Source organism: Bos taurus, chromosome 24 (genome assembly GCF_002263795.3).
Source record: "Bos taurus isolate L1 Dominette 01449 registration number 42190680 breed Hereford chromosome 24, ARS-UCD2.0, whole genome shotgun sequence".
NCBI classification, from domain to species: domain Eukaryota; kingdom Metazoa; phylum Chordata; class Mammalia; order Artiodactyla; family Bovidae; genus Bos; species Bos taurus.
In genome coordinates this window covers 46,434,459-46,454,613 of record NC_037351.1, presented here as the reverse complement: position 1 = coordinate 46,454,613, position 20,155 = coordinate 46,434,459, and the positions used below count along the sequence as shown (strand labels likewise).

Sequence of the window (20,155 nt, the reverse complement as noted above, 5' to 3'; positions counted from 1 at the left end):
TTTCAGGGAATTTTTTCAGACAAGGTGGAATGCTCTCTCTGCTTGAAGGAGGGTGTGCCTGCAACCTGCCCACTAAGGTTTTCTCCGGGCTAAGTTATTTGGTTTCTTAATTTTTGCATTTCCAAGTGCAGGCTAACTATTAGATTAATTTCCCTGGGAAAGAGGCCTGGGTTTTTGTTGCTGTCCATTTTGACACTAAAACATCAAATTGACCCTGCAGAAGAGAAGTAGTATGTTTTTCGGGGGCTTCAATACGTGTGATTTTATCCAATGCTTTGAAAAAGAGACGATGTGGCTCCAGTGTCAGACACCGACGGGCGAGGTGAATAGACAGGCTTTGGGGTGTGAGGCAGCCACGGGCCATGGCCTAGGATCAGGGTCTTATTCTGACTCTTTAGGAGCCTAGTTCTTTCCATATATCTGTGGTGGGAGCCCTGGCCTGGCACTTGGCTCCTGGGATTGTCACCCAGTGAGAGGACAAGTCCCGACTTGTCTGTTCCATTTGAGCTTCCAACATTGGCTTCTGCTGTGTGACCCGCCCACCCAGATGCCCCGGGGTGTCTAGGTAAGTCTGCAGGAGTCTGTCTCCCTGGGAAGGACTCCCTGAAGGGTTCACAGAGAGGGTTTGGCTAGAAAATCCTAATCAGCTGAGTAAGATGGGACAGGCCCTTGGGAGGCTGTTCTGGGCAGATGTCCTGGGCTGGGGCTGAGACCACTGCACAGATTCTGCTTCTGGCTTTTCCTACTGCCAGCAGCTTTTGTCTCTTTGTCCTTTCCCTGCAATTTTGTCTCTGATTTCTGTGCCTTTCTCACCCTACCTAGTCTCTCCTCTTCCTTTCCTCCTGCCGCCCTCTCTGGGTCCACTTTTCTTTCTCAGTCCCTGTGTCTGGCCTCTCTCCTCCTCTCTCTCATCTCCTTTGCCCTTGATCCTCTCTCCCGCTCTCAGCAGCCTCCCCTCCCTGTCTCCCTGGGCCCCTCGGGTTCAGACACACCGCCGCCTCCATCGGGTGCCCCTTATTTAACATCGTCACCAGCTGAGCTGGTTTCCTTCCGGAGAGCTGCCATTTGACCAAGAGCCCCCTGAGCCCCTGAATAAATGTGATGACCTCACATTCCAAGTTCTTCTTGGGCACTGCCAACTTAGATCCCTATTTCTGATTGACCTCGAAACTCCCCACATAGGTGAGAAAACACAGTATGCCTTTCCCATGTGCAGAAAATAATGGTTCATGTAATTAGAACCGACCCGTGTGTTGGAGATTCTTTTCTTTGCTGTGGGAGCAGCTTCTGCCTTCTTTAAAATGGACAGGACAGCTCCTCGCAGCAGACGTGCAGGACTTGGGGGAGGACCTGATGACACTGGGAAAGGACTCTGCTGAGTGAAAGTGCATCATCCCAGCAGACAAATGTCTGTGCCTGAAATACGGGATGAACTTCGTGGTATTATTTGCCTACTGAATAATTCAGCGCATGCCATATTTTGCTATCTGTAGCTGTGTGGAGTGTTGAAATGTGGTACACCGGAAGTCATTTATTATTAACACCCTTTGGAAGGGAGGTCAGGAGGTACCATTTATAACAGAGGATAAAGATGGGCAAAAAAAAAGCAATGACTCATAAGTTATGTACTCACCCAGGAGCCACAAGAAGAAGGAGCAGGTCCAAATGATCGGTCTGGAACACTCCAAACAGGACCACAAAGAAAATCCAGGCCAGATGGTGCTCATAAAGGCTGTGGCCAGGTCTTCACTTTGGACACGAGCTGGGGGAAGTCCAGCTGGCAAGTGTGTGTTACAAAATATACATTGACATACAGCTTTGTTAAATTCAGGTCTAGATCTAAAAGTGTCCAATAGGCATCTAAGGAGAACTGTTGTAGAGAGCAGATAGGAATAATTGGTAATCAGCAAGTGCTTCTATTAAAGTGGCTGTCTTGAAGGAGCAGGAAGGTCTTTGAAGAGAGTTCTCATCATCTTCAGATTGGGTGTTTGTGTTTCTATCTCCCCACCTAGGCAGTGATTGTGCTTCTCCCTCTTTGAATTTTCAGCACCCAGTATGGCACCAGCTCAATAAATGTTAATCGAATAAAGGATGAATTAAGCAAGGACAAAGTAAAGACTGTTGGTAAGAATTGCAGACTTCAACGTTAGTGTCCCTGAATTCTCCCTTAGAGATTTATTCCTTTGGATTAAACCTCGTCTTCTCCTGGCAGTATCCTTGAAAATTAATCCCTGGGGAGGGAAAACATTGTGGAAGCATAAACTCATTCTCAGTTTAGAATGACCAGAGAATTTTTTCTCTTGAGAGGAGTAGGTGGTCAGGTAGTCTGAGAATCTGGGTGGCAGGGTGGGAAAAAGGAGACTGAAGGTGGGGGTGTGTGTGTGGATAAAAACAGAAGGCAGTGGAGGCAGATGATATACTTTTGCAATAACTGACTGAGAGCCGCCCCACCCCCACCACCCACCCCGTACCACCACCCCCACTACGGAGTACGAAATTCTGAGACGGGACGATGGGGCACGGGAAGGCGGGGTGAGGGGCTCTCGTACTGTCAGCTCACTGCTTTCACCTCTCCAGCCTGGCCAGCTTCTTGCAAACCCAGTGACCATCTGGAGGGCAGGGGAGGCATAGCGCCCACCTGCCAAAGTGGGCAGGCAGTGCCCACTGCCTCGGGACACCGCAGGGAAAGGTCACCCAATCTTAGGGGCTGAGGGCAGCTGAGGCAGAAGTCCCCCAGATACTAACTCAGCCTGGTCTATAGTCACCGCTCAAAAGGCTTCACTCAGCTTCCGTCAGATGGTTCCTGATCCATGTCCCACTCCTTGTCCTCCTCCAGGATCCACCTCCCACTCTGCCACCTCCTGGAAGCTTTCCCTGATAGCCACTTTCACTCCACGTTCTGTAAGATGTGTCTGAATCGGGGTTGGGGCTGGGGAGTGAGTGAAAGTGAAAGTCGCTCAGTTGTGTCTGAGCGACTGTTTGCGATCCCAATAGTCCATGGAGTTCTCTAGGCTAGAATACTGGAGTGGGTCTATCCTTTCCTTTTCCCAGGGGATCTTCCCAACCCAGGAATCAAACCAGGATCTCCTGCATTTGCAGGTGGATTCTTTACCAACTGATATCAGGGAAGGAAGCAATTTCTATCATCACACACACAGAGAGCTCCCCAGCAAGTGCACACGAACCCCTCTGTGCTTGCTCAGCCTTCCCCAAATCCTGAGGACGCTCCTGTGCCAGAGAACGGGGCTGGACCACCTGTGCGTGCAGTGTCAGGGCCCTCCAAACCTTCTTACTTCAGACCCAGGCCACAGGCAGCCCCTCCTCCCAGGGCGCATACAACCTTGGCCCCCTGGTCTGGAACCACATGGCAGGAGATGGTTTGCAAAGACAGGGAAGGACCACTTCTAGAGCGGAGCTGAGGACAGAGTTTCCCTGCGCTGCTGCGCTTCCACTTGGGGTGCTGGGGACTTCTCGAGGGAGAGGAAGGACCAGCACAGGAGGGGCGGGCAGGCCCCAGACTGGCGGCACAGTCGCCTCTTTGCTCCGCAGAACAGCAGGCCCAGGGAATGTGTGTCTCTTTCTGAAAGAAAGAGCCTTTCTTTCTGGGTCAAGGTCTGCGTTCCAGGCAAGCGTGTATGCCTGGGGTGTGGAATCATCATATTTCAGAGCTGGAAGGAACTTGACTGAATTGAATTTAGCATTTTATTATGCTGTCTTGAATTGTTCCCTAATTGTTTCATGACAGTGTATAATTAGGGAATAAATTGTGTGATGCAGCTGGTGAGGGCTCCAGGAGCCTAGGGTACAAGTTGGAGGTGCTTCTGTGGAGGGGAGGGACTTGGATTGGACGTGGACAGGCGATGATGCCATGGCTGAGCGCTACTAGGGGCTGGCTGTGTGCCGGGCACGGTGCTGGGCGCCTGATGCGTTACCCTCAGACTTTGGGGGAGAGGGTGCTGTCATTGCCCCCATTTTACAGAAGAGGAACGGAGTTCCCACTTCCAGGTGGTGGTGGGTGGTGGAGCTGGAACACACCCCTTGCTCTGTAACTCTGAGTCCCAGCACTCGTGGGCCATGCAGAGGGATTCTACTTTCCGGGCTGTGGATGGACATCCAAGGTTGGGTTAGGTTGGGTCTCCTTGGCTGTCCTTGCCAAGTCCTCTCAGCTCCTGGCTGTTACACTGGACTAAAATGACCGTATTGGTCTAAGCAGGTAACCGACAGGCACGTTTTCTCCCAGTGCTGTCATGGGCAGTATAGGCAAGAAAAGACGATCTTTAGGGGCTCTCATCCCCTCCTCTCCTATCTCTTTCCCACTTTTGACCTTCTGCGCTCTCCTTCACCCCCAGCCACTATGCTTTGTGTTCCTTCTGTCTCCTCCTGGGGGTCCTGGATTTCAAAGAGGAGCCCTGGGTGGCAAGGTTAGCCCAAGGGAAAGACTTTTCCACGGAGGACTTACAGAGGAGGTGTGGTGACAGCTTTGAGGGGTGGGGTCTGCACGTCTGCATTTGAGTGCAGGCTGGCTTAGCATAAGCCTTTTGGGTCAATTTTTGCTTCTAGGGAAAAGGACATACATAAATAAATAAGAGATTAGGAGAGTAGTCTGAATTTGGGGGTCACCTGCATCAATACGAGTATTGTGAGAGAATTAGATTATCGAGAGAGAGGATGCAGAGTCATCAGCAGTCTTTGGGTGGAATTGCCTCCTTATTTGGTTGAGTTTAAAATGGAAAAGTTCTGCCTGTGGTTCTGATATGCTATCTGGATGTTCTTCTTTGCTTTTTGACGGCCAGATTTTTCTATGAATATCCCTTAAGTTTAGCAGATTATTTGGAATGAAACTACTTTTTTTTTTTTTAAGATTCCTCATTCTATTAATTTATTTTAAATAATGGATGAAAAATAAATAACCAGAACTCTTGGGCTCCATCTAAGTAAGATGGCACTGCTTCTCCCTTTGCTCCCACGCACCCAGTGTGGGCTTCTGGTGGCAGGCAGAGGAGGCCAACTGGAAAGCGGGGCTGTTAAGGCCCCGAGAGGCCTCGGATGGTGTCGTTCCGTGAGCTCTCCTGGCCACCAAGCTTTGTGGCCCTTGGCTGTGTCTGAATTGAGTCTCCTGGCCAAATAACCACCGACATCAGCCTTTCTGTGCCTCAGTTGCCTCCTCCTCTGTGAAACTCCCACTTTGCTGTGTCACCAGCGAGGTCCCCTGGGTGGGCTCACAGCTAGGCGGGAGGTGTTCCCCTTGGGGCTGGCTTTTCACATCAGATGACCCGGCCCTACCCCTTCCTCACCCTCCAGTCAGCTCCCCAGACTCTCTGTCCCTCCCTCCAGCGGTCCGTTCTTCTTCCTTTCCTTCACGGCTCCCATGCTTCCTGCCTCCTGGACCATCATCAGGAATTTCATACGAGTCCCTTAGCAAAGACAGGAGGCCACAGAAAGGAGTGAGAATGGAAGGAAATGGAGAATGGAAAGGACAGGGGCTCTGGGGTCTGGTTAAGAGGATCAGCATCCATCTGGGAATCAGTGTAGGGGATGCTTAGAAGGGAAGACAGCAAGGCTCTCCAGGTGCCCACTCCATGTAGTCATGCATAGCCCCCAACCCCTTCTTTGATGTCAGTGGAGGCTGTGCTGGGACCGTGGGCAGTGGGGCTCCTGGAGCCTCGAAGAGAGGCCGGTCCTTCACTGCAGGTCTCTCCTCTGGGACTGCAAACCTTCCCTCCCTCACACTCAGCTGGGGCTCCTTGATTTACCTTCCGGAACCTCCTAGAACACTTCCGTCTGCTCTTCATCCAGCAGTTTCTTCACACGTCAGGGAATCCCATTCTCTCTACCTCACCTGAGACCCACTCTTTATATGCTCACCGTCTTAGTCTGTGCGCGCTGCTCTGATGAAATACCACACACCAGGAGGCTCATCAACAACAGGGATTTGCTTTCCGCAGTTCTGGAGGCTGGGAGTCTGAGCCTGCGTGGTCGCCAGCACGGTCAGGTGAGGACCCTGCTCCGGGTGGCAGATGGTGTCCTCACATGGTGGAAGGAGCTAAAGAACTCTGTGGGGCCTCTTTTATAAAGGTGCAAATCCATTCAGGGGCACCACCCTCATGACCTCATTACGCCCAAAGGCCCCATCTCCTGATATCATCACCTTGGGGGCTAGGGTTCCAGCATATGAATTTGGGGGGGACATGCATTCAGTTCAGTGAATGCACCCGCTCCTTCACTTTGAGCCTCCACAGTCTCTGCCTCCAGCACCCCCTACTTCCCGTCTTGCCTCAACCCACACCAGCTGGGGCTCTTGTCTCCCCTGCCACTGGCTGCTCCTGAATGACACAGGGACCTCCCTGGGCTCCTGTTGTCTTGAACACCATCAGTACCTGGGGACGACGTGGTGTATGCGAGAGACATACACTGCTGGATGGGCTTCATCTTCTCTCAGCCAGTGACTGCTGGGGCTCAAAGTATTGTAGTCCCCAGTGAATTCCATGGTCCAGATGGAGCTCTGGAGGGGGTTTCAGGCCGGACAGGGGAGCCGTCTCTGGGGCAGGCTTATGGGGAAGGGCTAGGAGGAAGGACAGAGACAGACTCTGCACCCTAGACCGAGGGCATGCTGAAATGAGGCCCCCTCAGCCTGCAAAGCTGGAGCCCAGGCCTGTGTGGGACGAGGGGACCCAGTATTCAACAGTTGCAGTCACGTTTGCATTTGTCTTCTCACTTAACAGAGGCCGTCCCCTGCTGATCAGGCAGCCAGCAGTGCCCAGCCCTGCCCCTCACCTCCCCAAGGGCACAGAGACGGGGCAGGGTGGATGCAGCCTGGCGCCAGCATCGGCCTTGGCTGCCGGAAGCCAAGTGGCATCTGAGCTGAGCTGCTCTCCTGATGTGACCGGTGGTGACTATTTATACTTGGGAGGTGTCCTGCCAGCATCTCCTCCCCTTTGAACTGGGTAGAGATCGTCTTTCCAGAATTGAAAGAAGAGATAGTGACTAGCTCACCTTGAGAGGCTCGTGGAGTTAGGGAGGTTGGAGAAATTGCTGCTCTCAGTCTTCTAGTAGCTCAAGGGAATGCTTGAGGTATTTAGAGAAAAAGCCGTGGCTTAAAGGGGCATTTGTTAGTGATTTCCAATAACAAGAGTCATAACCCCATTACAGAAAGTGTATAAAAATGTAGAAAAGAGTTTTTTTTTAAAAACCATCATAATTCTGTACTTAGGGCAACCTTCTATTAATATCTTGTTATCATCCTTTCCCATGGGTTCACATATATGTATATATAATTTTTTTTGGAGACCATAGTTTTGTAGCTTGCTTTTTTCACCCAGTATTATCGTATAATCATTTTCTCATGTCATTATACACAAACATTTCAGCATCATTTTGATGTCTGCATGATGATCAGTATCCAGACCAAACAGGGATTTCTATGGCTTCCTCCAGAATGCCATCCTGGGGCCTCCTCTCAGAAGCAGAATCGAGGAATGACCCAGTGTGGCAGTGCTTCTTACAGTCTTATTTCCTCAAGTCGTTTATCTTTAGAGACTGAGATGAAACAGCACAGCCTTCTAAAAGCAAAGCCCGGATAGGCTGGAGAAAGAAGCAAGGGCTATATTAAGTGAAAGTGAAGTGAAGTCGCTCAGTCACGTCCGACTCGTTGCAACTCCATGGACTGCAGCCCTCCGTCCATGGGGGATGGATGGAATCCCAGGCTCCTCCGTCCATGGGATTCTCCAGGCAAGAATACTGGAGTGGGTTGCCATTTCCTTCTTCAGGGGATCGTCCCGACCCAAGGATCGAACCCAGGTCTCCCACATTGCAGGCAGATGCTTTAACCTCTGAGCCACCAGGGAATCCCAAGGGCTATGTTAGCTCCATTTTTTCAGATGGAAAAATGAGGCTTTAGACCTCGGCCTGGAGTGATTGTAATTACCTGGCTGAGGTACCACATGCAGTGTTTTCAGGGTGCCTGGGATTTTTTCAAATCATCAGGTGTGGTAAGACACAGAGATGTGGAAATGACTTTCAGGAAGGAGGAGGTTTTTATACTTACAGATTCTGATAAATGGGAAGCACATGATACCACATAGGGCCACGCGGGAAGGCACCAGCGTCAGTCAAGAAGCAGAAGGAGCAAAGGGGGAAAAGCGGACAAGAGCCTTTCTTGTGGTTTCTATGTAAGGAACGGATGAGCAGGCATGTGGGCTTAAGATTGGCTTGTTTAAATAATTTCAGAGGGCTCTGGGGCAGAGAGCTGCCGCAGTTGTCTGGTAGCTGGCCTGTGGGTGGTTAGGGCAGAGGGATAGGTGGCCCTAAGTGTGAGAGGAGGAGAAAGAGGAGGAGGAGGAGGTGGTGGCGAGTGTGAGCTCTGGATTGCTTGGTTTGCACATGAAAGGTGTGCTCACAGGGTTTGGTTTGGTTTTGTTTTTACCATATCTAGGAATTGATTCGGAGAAGGCAATGGCACCCCACTCCATTACTTTTGCCTGGAAAATCCCGTGGACAGAGGAACCTGGTGGGCTGCAGTCCATGGGGTCGCTGGGAGTCGGATACGACTGAGCGACTTCACTTTCACTTTTCACTTTCATGCATTGGAGAAGGAAATGGCAACCCACTCCAGTGTTCTTGCCCAAAGAATCCCAGGGACCGGGGAGCCTGGTGGGCTGCCGTCTATGGGGTCGCGCAGAGTTGGACACGACTGAAGTGACTTAGCAGCAGCAGCAGGAATTGATTAGCTCTAGGAGAGGCAGACTCTCTGGGACCGGGAAGGCCCCAGATGTCAAAGCATCAGAAACACAGTTAATCCATGGAGTTTGCAGCAGAGATGCAGTGATCAGGGACATCCCATCCCTGTCAAAGCAGAACTCAGCATGGGCTTTACCCTTAGGGTGATGGGGGAGAGGTTTCCTAATAGCAGCAGCAGGAAAATGGCAGCCAATCCAGATGGTGGAGAACTTCTGAGTTGTCCATTTCTTTCTTAGCTCTGTCATCAACCAGCTGAGGGACTGTAAGCACGTCTGTGACTCACTGGGCACCATTGGCAGGTCTTGTCCTTTCATGGCAGGAGAAAGGGGAAGAAGGGGAATAGACATTTTCTGGGCACTTCCTGTGTGCCAGACACTATACTAATGCTTTCTTTGAGATTCTCATCATTATCTTATCTCAGCCAATTATCTTATCTTGTCACGGGTGTACTTCCATTTTTTATACTGATTTTGCAAATGAGGAAACTAAGGCTCATGGAAGTGATGGGCCCCTGGCTAGGGATGGGCAAAGAAGGATGTGAACCCTATTCTGAAACCCTTGCCATCTAATAGCCACTAAACACACCACGTGAGACCTTTTGGAATCACTGAACTGCCAAGTGATGATATTGGGGATTCAAGAGAAAGGGAGACCCAGTGGAGGCTGCCAGAGTGAAAGTGAGGATGGCTTGTGACAGTGATGAAGGGGCTGGCTGATCAAAGGGAGGTGCTGATTGGCTTTAACTTCCTTCGAGAGTTTCTTTTGTTTGCTGTGCTTAGTTCCTCAGTCATGTCTGACTTTTTGTGACCTCATGGACTACAGCCCGCCAGGGTCCTCTGTCCATGGGGATTCTCCAGGCAGAATACTGGCCTGGGTGCTATGCCCTCCTCGAGGGGATCTTCCCTACCCAGGGATCAAACACAGGTCTCTTGCATTGCAGGCAGATTCTTTACTCTCTGAGCCACCAGGGAAGCTGGTAAACATTCCCTTGTTTATGGATCATTAATTCATAGAATTGTTCTGGCTTGGTTAGTTAAGTGGGAAACACTGAGGAAACTTTGGGATTGTATTTTAGTGCTGGATGGGACTTCAGATACCACCTCATTCAAATTATTTAGGAAGAGAAAAAAGAGGCTCAGAGAGGTGAAGCGATTTACCCAAAGCCACACGGCTGGTTTAGAGGCATATCCTGGGTGTGTCTGTAAGTGTCCCAACTCCTGAGAACCCTAGTATAAGTTTCCTCTTAATTATCTTCTACATCATTAGAATCTGGAACTTTTCTTAGTAGCAGCCTGAGATCATGGCTTCAGAAGACCCAGGGATTCCCAAGGGCTTAGTGTCATTGGCTGTGGTTGCAAATGATGATCTTTGTGATGAGACACAAAGAGAAAGTGAAGTCGCTCAGTCTTGTCTGACTCTTTGCAACCCCATGGACTGTAGCCTATCAAGCTCCTCCATCCATGGGATTTTCCAGGCAAGAGTGCTGGAGTGGATTGGCATTCCCTTCTCCCGGGATCTTCCTGACCCAGGGATTGAACCTCGGTCTCCTGCTTTGCAAGCTGATTCTGTACCTTCTGAGCCTCCAGGGAAGCTACTGACTGGTTGAACCTAAATTGCATGGAGGACCCTAGCTACAAAGGAGTCTGGGAAATGTAGTTTTTAGCTGTCTTGTCTCTGTAGTGCAAATGTGCAGAGATAACAAAGACAGATTCCACATGTTTCAGATACTCCTCATTTGGAAAGGGAATAAACAGACAATTATTACAATGGTACCTGCTCTAATTAAGAGAAAATGTATAGAATAACCTGAGAGTAAGCATTAGAAAAGTCTTCCCAGAAGTGGGGGCATTTGAGGTAGGTACTGAAGGATAGATATGAGTTTGCCAAGTGAGAAAGACAATGAAAAGAGTTGTAAAACATAAAGGAAACAGAAAAAGGAGAGTGATATTTTAGGGTCTTCAGTGCCTCAGTTCAGTTCAGTCGCTCAATTGTGTTTGACTCTTTGCGACCCCATGGACTGCAGCACGCCAGGCCTCCCTGTCCATCACCAGCTCCCAGAGTTTACTCAAACTCATGTCCATTGAATCAATAATGCCATCCAACCATCTCATCCTCTATCATCCCCTTTTCCTCCTGCCTTTAATCTTTCCCAGAATCAGGGTCTTTTCAAATGAGTCAGTTCTTTGCATCAGGTGGCCAAAGTACTGGAATTTCAACTTCAGCATCAGTCCTTTCAATGAATATTCAAGACTGATTTCCTTTAGGATGGACTAGTTGGGTCTCCTTGCAGTCCAAGGGACTCTCAAGAGTCTTCTCCAACACCACAGTTCAAAAGCATCAATTCTTCATCGCTCAGGTTTGTTTACAGTCCAACTCTCACATCCATACATGACCACTGGAAAAACCATAGCCTTGACTAGACGGACCTTTGTTGGCAAAGTAATGTCTCTGGTTTTTAATATGCCGTCTAGGTTGGTCATAACTTTTCTTCCGAGGAGCAAGCGTCTTTTAATTTCATGGCTGCAGTCACCATCTGCAGTGATTTTGGAGCCCCCCAAAATAAAGTCTGTCACTATTTCCACTGTTTTCCTATCTATTTGCCATGAAGTGATGGGACCAGATGCCATGATCTTCGTTTTCAGAATGTTGAGTTTTAAGCCAATGTTTTCACTCTCCTCTTTCACTTTCATCAGGAGGCTCTTTAGTTCTTCTTTGCTTTCTGCCATAAGGGTGGTGTCATTTGCATATCTGAGGTTATTGATACTTATCCCAGCAATCTTGATTCCAGCTTGTGCTTCTTCCAGCCCAATGTTTCTCATGATGTACTCTGCATATAAATTAAATAAGCAGGGTGACAATACACAGCCTTGATATACTCCTTTCCCAATTTGGAACCAGTCTGTTGTTCCATGTCCAGTTCTAACTGTTGCTTCCTGACCTGCACACAGATTTCTTAAGAGGCAGGTCAGGTGGTCTGGTATTCCCATCTCTTTCAGAATTTTCCACAGTTTATTGTGATCCACACAGTCAAAGGCCTTGGCATAGTCAATAAAGCAGAAGTAGATGTTTTTCTGGAACTCTCTTGCTTTTTTGATGATCCAACAGATATTGGCAATTTGATCTCTGGTTCCCCTGCCTTTTTTAAATCCAGCTTGAACATTTGGAAATTTATGGTTCATGTACTGTTGAAGCCTGGCTTGGAGAATTTTGAGTATTACTTTATGAAATCTGCTTAAATTCTTTTATAACATGAAAAGTAGGAGATGATTTATTTTGTATAGATAGGAGTCAATTTGTTGTATAAAATATTTTTAAATATTCTAAAATATATTTAAAATGTCTTAAATGTATGATTATAATATTTAAAATTAAATTATAGTAAAATAATAAAGAACAAATATTTACAAATATAATAGTTTTAAAGTATTACATATGAAGTTATATTTTAAATTATTTAAAATGCAAGTTGTTTAAAAAGAAGTCAATTAATTGGATAAATGTCTCAGTATTTCTAAAGCAGCACAGGCGTAAGTTTGCCTATATAAGTTAGTGAGAATATATGTGAAATAGCCGCTGCCATGTTTTGGGAAGGTTTGTGGGAAATGCTCAAGGACTGACTTTATTTTAAATCCTTGGTTGTGGTCTGCAGGGCCCAGCTGCAGTCCTGGGGCTCCACCCCAACCTCTGGCTCTCCAGGGCTAGCTGTAGAGAGGCCTCTGCCCCAAGTTTAGAGGCTGAGCCTGCAGATTTCTTGACTGTGGGCCCTCCTGGGATCCCACCCTCCCAGCTTCATCAGCCCCGGTGTCTTCCGACGACCTCCAGAAAGAGAGGCCGTGAGGAGAGGGTACACCTGGCCTCTGCCCTGGAGGCCCCTCTGCCTTCGTGGCCAAGTCTGGCAGGGAACTACTGTGTTTTATCTTGGTGGTCTCCCTCCCCTGCCCCTTCCCACCCCACCCCAGTCAGTGGATGTTCCCTGCGCTGGTGTGAACTGGCAGGTGTGGCTGTAGGAGGTCAGAGAGCCCTTGCCAGGTGTCACCAACTGTCCATGTAGGTGGGCAGACAAGAGCATTTTGACTGAGTGCACTGCTTCGTCACCCAGCTTTGCCACCTGCCACCTACATGGCTTTGGGAATGCCATGCCATCCAACCATCTCATCCTCTGTCGTCTCCTTCTCCTCCTGCCCTCAATCTTTCCCAGCATGAGGGTCTTTTCCAGTGAGTCACTCTTCGCATCAGGTGGCCAAAGTATTGGAGTTTCAGCTTCAAAATCAGTCCTTCTAATGAACACCCTGATCTCCAGTCCTGTTCTTCCAATGAACAGGACTGATCTCCTTTAGGATGGACTGGTTGGATCTCCTTGTAGTCCAAGGGACTCTAAGAATCTTCTCCAACACCACAGTTCAAAAGCATCAATTCTTTGGCGCTCAGCTTTCTTTATAGTCCAACTCTCACATCCATACATGACCACTGGAAAAATGGGAAAATATGTTAACCCCCAGAGCCTGCTCTGGATGCTTGATGACCATTTATCTGGTGGGCTAGTGATACAGATTAGAAGAGGATATTATGTTTAATGAAATAAGTCAGATAAAGACTAATACTATTTGGTGTCACTTATATGTGGAATCTAAAAAGTAATACAGGGCTTCCTAGGTGGCTTGGTGGTAAAGAATCTGCCCACCAATGCAGGAGACACAAGAGACATGGGTTGGATCTCTGGATCGGGAAGATCCCCTGGAAGAGGAGATGGCAATCCACTCTAGTATTTTGCCTGGAAAATCCCATGGACAGAGGAGCCTGGCAGGCTACAGTCCATGGGGTCACCAGGAACTGGACATGAGTTAGTGACTAAACAATGACAAAAAGTAAAACAAGTGATTGTGCATTCAAAATAGAAATAGAATCACAGACATGCAAAACAAACCTCTGCTTATCAAAGGGGAGAGGGGAGGGGGCAGAGATAAATTAGGAATATGGGATTAGCAGATAGAAATTACTGTATACAAAATGGATAAGAAATAAGGAGATACTGTATAACACAGGGAATTGTACCCATTATCTTGTAGTCTCCATGCTGTATACTTGAAACTAACACAATACTGCAAGTTAACTCTACTTCAATTAAAAAGGAAAAAAGTGAATACCTCCATGTAGGTACTGGGCCCTGAACTTGGCCTTTGACAAGGGCTCAACGGTGTTGGTTGAAGTTGGTGTTGTTATTCTGCTTGAAGCTGCAGAAGGGACTGTGTTGGCCCAGGCTCTTCTACACTGACAGCATGGCCTGGAGCACCATCTGTTCAGCCTCAGTTTTCTCAGCTGGCAAATGGGGAGAAAGGATCTCACCTAGTCACAATGCGCGCATGTCAATGAGCTAATGGAAGTGGAAATTCTTTTCACAGTGGGAAAGCAGCTTGTGCTTTCTCGGCTGTGCTGTGGCTGTCGTTGCTGGACACTTCCCCAGGAGGAGGAGAAAGGGGGCAGGAGAGGGCAGGCCGAGCTGAAGGCCTGTAGACTCGCTGACCAACTCCAGGGCTGCCTCCGTCAACGACTGGTCCCAGGAGGAGTGTGAATGAGGATGTATCCAGAGCATCCTCTTTCTCCTTCAAAGTCACCATGTGGAACCAAGCCCACTTCAAAAATGTCATGATGTACTGAAACGGGTTCATGGCTTAAATGCTTATACTCCCGGGGTACTAGGGGTGCCCACAGTAATCAGCCAAGCAGTGATTAAACCAGCGGGCCTGGAGGCAGACCCCCATCAGGCCATCTGCTGGGGAGGGCTGGTTTGCTCTACACTATTACTTTGATGGGACACCACCCCTCTGCCCCCCATTCCCACCATTGAGAACCCCAACAGGTTTTCGGGAGTCTTCCCGCTTCTCTGTGTAGTAACCTCTGTTCCTGTTGGTTCCCAGGTACTTTGAATTTTACGAGGGCCCTTTTGAGTATAACTCCACAAGATGCCTGGAGCTGAGGCACGAGATCTTGGAAGTGAAGGTGCTCTCCATGTGAGTGTGGCTGGGTGGGTGGTGGGTGCTGGGTGGTGCATGGGGGGCGGGCAGGGCAGGGGCTTGGGTGGGGGCATGGCCCAAGGAAATAAGACACTTGGTGGCTCATGAAAGAGCAAGAATTAGGTCTGCTTCCCCAGGGCCTCTGGCATTTGGAGAGCCCTGGAAGGCTGGATGTAGGGATGACTGTGTTTTATGAAAAATGTCAAGTTCGCAAAGTCACCTCGGGTGACTGTGTTCCAGTCCTCGGCTCAATTACCAGCCTCCACAATTATTATCACGGAGCTCTCTTGTATAGAGATTGAAGAGGGCACAGGAGTGTCAGTCCTGAAATTCAGTACTTTGTGGCTTAAGCATTGCCTTCTTGCTATTGTCTTTTAAAATTTTTATATTTATTCATTTTTAAAATTATTATTTAAAGCATACAGCTTTCAAGTGGTACAGTTCAGTTCAGTTCAGTTCATTTGCTCAGTCATGTCCAACTCTTTGCGACCCCATGAACCGCAGCACGCCAGGCCTCCCTGTCCATCACCAACTCCTGGAGTCCACCCAAACACATGTCCATCGAGTTGATGATGCCATCCAACCATCTCATCCTCTGTCATCCCCTTCTCCTCCTGCCCTCAATCTTTCCCAGCATGAGGGTCTTTTCCAGTGAGTCAGCTCTTCGCATCAGGTGGCCAAAGTATTGGAGTTTCAGCTTCAAAATCAGTCCTTCCAATGAACACCCAGGACTGATCTCCTTTAGGATGGACTGGTTGGATCTCCTTGTAGTCCAAGGGACTCTCAAGAATCTTCTCCAACACCACAGTTCAAAAGCATCAATTCTTTGGCGCTCAGCTTTCTTTATAGTCCAACTCTCACATCCTTACATGACCACTGGAAAAACCATAGCCTTGACTAGACAGACCTTTGTTGGCAAAGTAATGTCTTTGCTTTTTAATGTGCTGTCTAGGTTGGTCATAACTTTCCTTCCAAGGAGTAAGCATCTTTTAAGTTCATGGCTGCAATCACCATCTACAGTGATTTTGGAGCTCCCCAAAAAAAGTCAGCCACTTTTTCCACTGTTTCCCCATCTATCTGCCATGAAGTGATGGGACCGGATGCTGTGATCTTAGTTTTCTGAATGTTGAGTTTTAAGCCAACTTTTTCACTCTCTTCTTTCACTTTCATCAAAAGGCTCTTTAGTTCTTCTTCACTTTCTGCCATAAGGGTACAAAAGGGTCTAAAGTAAGAAGCCCCCTTTCCACAGACCTCCCCTCCCTCAGTCTCCTCCTCAGAGGCCACCCATGTATCTTCATGCATCCTTCCAGAAAGTCCGCATAAACCAGCACCTGGATAGCAAGAGAACTGTGCCCACCCCTCCCCACCCCAGTGCATCGCTCTTTTACAACCTGTGCGAGGGAAGACACATTATATCCTGGACACTCACTCACAGGACTGCCAGGAATTGAGAGGAATATGTGCCCTGTTAATCATGACAGGATGCATGTTGACTTGAAAACCATTACTGTTGACCCTTGAACAACGCGGGTTTGAACTGCATGGATCCACTTATATGCAAATGTTTGGCTAGAGTAAGCTCTGCAGTGCTACTCGGTCCGAGGTTGGTTGAATCTGTGGATGCAGAGGAACTGTGGACCTAAAGGGCTGCCCAACAGCCCTGTGCTGTTCAAGGGGCAACTGTACACTCAGATGTGGAAGAAATCGGAGCCAGGCAGTGCTGGGCGCTAATGTGGACTCAAGGGACCCTGACAGGATCCTGGCACCACCATCAGGCCCACAGGCAGGAGCTGCTGCTCCTTTAGCCATTTGACATGATCACATGATCATGCAGGTAATTGAAAGAGCATGGGCCTTGGGGTCAGGCAGACTTGGGGTCTAAAGCTGACTTGGGCCTTAGCAGCTCTGCATGTTTATACAAATCATTCAACCTCTCTGTCTTTCCTTTCCTATAAAAATGGGGCCACTATTAACCTTCTTTTAGGTTGCAGTAAATAACATACGTGAAAGTATTGTGTTGGCCAGAGTTCATTCCGGTTTTTCCATATGATGTCACAGGTACATAGCCCAGAAGTACGTGTCACAGCAGCACACATAATAGGTGCTCAATAAATGTGAATGTTCCCCCCCAACCCCCAGCCCCTTTCCTTTCTGGAATCAGCAGCAGCAGCAGCTTTGCTGACATTCACAGACTCTATCAGCTTAGTTGTACAAGAAAGTTCTGGGGATAAGGCCAGGTGTCCAGCTGGGATCAGTGGTATTGTTCACGGTCGCTGTTCTGACTAAGGGTTGGGGTTAAGGCCACGTATCCAGCTGGGATCAACAGCATTGTTCGTGGTCCTTGTTCTGACCGAGGGTCTGGGGTTAAGGCCAGGTGTCCACCTGGGATCACCTGCATTGTTCACGGCCCCTGTTCTGACCAGGGGTCTGGGGTTAAGGCCAGGTGTCCACCTGGGATCAGTGGCGTTGTTCACGGTCGCTGTTCTGACTAAGGGTTGGGGTTAAGGCCAGGTATCCAGCTGGGATCAGTGGTGTTGTTCACGGCCCCTGTTCTGACTGAGGGTCTGGGGTTAAGGCCAGGTGTCCAGCTGGGATCACCTGCATTGTTCACGGCCCCTGTTCTGACCAGGGGTCTGGGGTTAAGGCCAGGTGTCCACCTGGGATCAGTGGCGTTGTTCACGGTCCCTGTTCTGACTGAGGGTCTGGGGTTAAGGCCAGGTGTCCACCTGGGATCACCTGCATTGTTCACGGCCCCTGTTCTGACCAGGGGTCTGGGGTTAAGGCCAGGTATCCAGCTGGGATCAGTGGCGTTGTTCACGGCCCCTGTTCTGACCAAGGGCCTGAAGCTTCCAGAGGAAGCCGAGGAAGTGCTCCCTGTCTATCCATCCCACCCAGCCCTGTGCGGACCACATCGTGGAGGGGGCAAGGAGTTAACTGGGCCAAGAGGATTCCAGATGAGGGGGATGGTGCGTGCAGAGGCCTGGGCCAGGAAGGGCCCGCTGTGTCCCAGGCTCTGAGACTGGCCTGAGGGGATGCTGGAGCAGGGTTGCTGGAGGGCAGGCAGGGCTGGAGCTTGTGAGTCCTGCAGTGCAGGCCAGGATCTAGATTTTATCTCTGTCTGAGGGCCATGGGGCCCTTGGGAAGGTGGGAGGAGTAGGATGTAGTTGGCGTTGGATACGCTCTGCCGAGGAGCTGTGACTCAGTGACAAAGATGGCTGCCCGGGCCCCTGTCAGGAGCCATAGGTGTAAGCAGAGAGCCTGATCCTTTTTCAGAACTCCAAGATCTTAGGCCCTTAAATGTCTCCCCCTGGAAAGCCCGGGCACTGAGAGCATAACCAAGAGTTCACAAAGGGTGAATAATTAATTTTTAAAATTATAAGATGGAGACAGTTTCTTCATGGCTACCTCAGGATCCAGACAGGAAGCCTGAGAGGCCCTGTAAATGGGCCATCCTTCTGTTAGAGCCCACACCTCTACCCCATGTATTTCCTGTGTGTTTGCCTGAGTCCTTGTATTGGTTTGCTGAGGCTGCCACCACACAGTACCCCTGACCAGGGGGCTTAGACCACAGAACTTTACTTCCTCATGGCTCTGGAGGCTGCAGGTCTGAGATCAAGGTGCCGGCAGGTTAGTTTCTCCTGCGGCCTCTCTCCTTGGCTGAAACGTGGCCGTCTTCTCTCTTTTGCAGGGTCTTCCCTCTGTACCCATGTCCTAATTTCCTCTTATTGTAAGGACATCACTCGTAATGGCGTAGGGCCCACCCTGGTGATGTCATTTTAGCTTAACCACCTCTTTAAAGACCTGATCTCCAAATGGAGTCACATTCTGAGATCTTGGGGTTTGGGGCTTCAGCATAGGAATTTCGAAGAAGCTATAACACAGTCCATAATAGTCCTATCAGAGGGATCATGTTAGAAGTTCCCCGGGCCCTTAAGGGGATTCCCTCATATCTTAGTCTGTAAAGAATCTGCCTGCAATGCAAGAGACCCGGGTTCAATCCCTGGGTCAGGAAGATGCCCTGGAGAAGGAAATGGCAACCCAGTCCCCTATTCTCGCCTGGAGAATCACATGGACAGAGGAGCCTGGCAGGACTCATGGGGTCGTGAGAGTCGGCCACGAGTTAGCGGCTAAACCACCATCACCACCAGGCTCTTTGTTTCAAGCCTAAATCTCAAACATTGTGGGGTGGGATGGAACCTCATCCCGCCCCCCACCATCTGTGCCCACCCTCTGTCCCTTGTCAGGAACTCGTGTTAGTGGTCATGGAGCCTCTGTGTGTCTGGCTCTATGTGTCTCTGCCTTTGGGGTACCCTCTCTGGTCTCCTGAGCTGAGTGGCCGTCCCAGCTGGTGACCTCTGGGCCTTGTCCCTCCTGTCTCTTTCATGTCAGTTGCCCTCCATGTGGTCTCCTGGCCCTGGAGTCTGGGCCCTTGTGGTGGGGGAAACAGGCTGTTTTTCAGGGAGCAACAAGCCCAGTGACTCCTTTCCTGAGTCCTCAAGCTGAGGTCAGTGGGCTCCCCCAGAGCTGAAATCAGAAAGCCAGAGACTGGCCTCTGATCTTAGTGGTTCTGATGCCACCTGGGCACCTGTGGGCTTCACTGTGGTCCAGCCCAGAGGCAAGAGCAGTGCTCACAGTGGAGACCCTGAGTCATCAGGAAAAGGTTAAATCTCCATCTGCGAATGGAAGGGGCTGGACAGATGTGCCTAGAGGCCCTTCCGGTACATGCATGTCAGCTGGCATTCCATCTGAGGAGACAGGGCAGTGTGTGATTCATCTGGGAATGATTCTGATACAAAATTGGTCCAATCAGTGGTAAAAATCAGTCAGCTGAAAAACTCCCACATGGTAAGGGCCTCATTCCCTGACAATGTCAGATACAATGAGGAATGACTCTATGATGATTTGTTGCAAAATCACATTGTCCCTGATACTTGTAAAAATTATTTATGCTTTATTTTAGCCATTCTAGGGCCTCCTTAGTTTTAAACCAATGCTGCCTGCGCTCACACACAGATAGCACCATGCATGCCTGGGACCTCACCCTGGGTGTCTCCTGCCACCCTTTCCCCATCTTTCTGGCCTGGGGAACCCCGACAGAGCCTCACAGAGACCAGGAGAGAGGCTGGGAGCAGCTCTCTGGGCTGGGACGTTCCTTTGCACCCATGCTTCTCTGAGTCTTGTTGCCTGACCCTGCCCGGTTCTGGACGTGTCTGTTAGATGAATGAGTAGGTGGATGAGACCAAGGTGGGAGCAGACGAGGCCATAGAGGAAAAGGGGAAGAAAGAAGGAGGAGGACGAGGGGATGATCATCATCTTCTGCACACGGCTGGAAAAATCAAGTAGCTACCAAAGTTTATAGTAATAAAAAGTGACGGTTTCTGCCCACACCCTCTCCCCCAGCCCTGCTC

The 20,155-nt window shown here is 49.4% G+C and overlaps 1 protein-coding gene across 2 annotated transcripts in view; it reads left to right on the top strand.

The window, feature by feature from the left end:
• The window catches only part of ST8SIA5 (ST8 alpha-N-acetyl-neuraminide alpha-2,8-sialyltransferase 5), a 78,030-nt gene that overhangs the window by 31,251 nt on the left and 26,624 nt on the right, over positions 1-20,155 (top strand). For both annotated transcript variants that reach the window (XM_024984187.2, NM_001192874.2), the window contains 1 exon segment: positions 14,652-14,744. In XM_024984187.2, the coding sequence (XP_024839955.1) occupies positions 14,652-14,744 (93 nt within the window).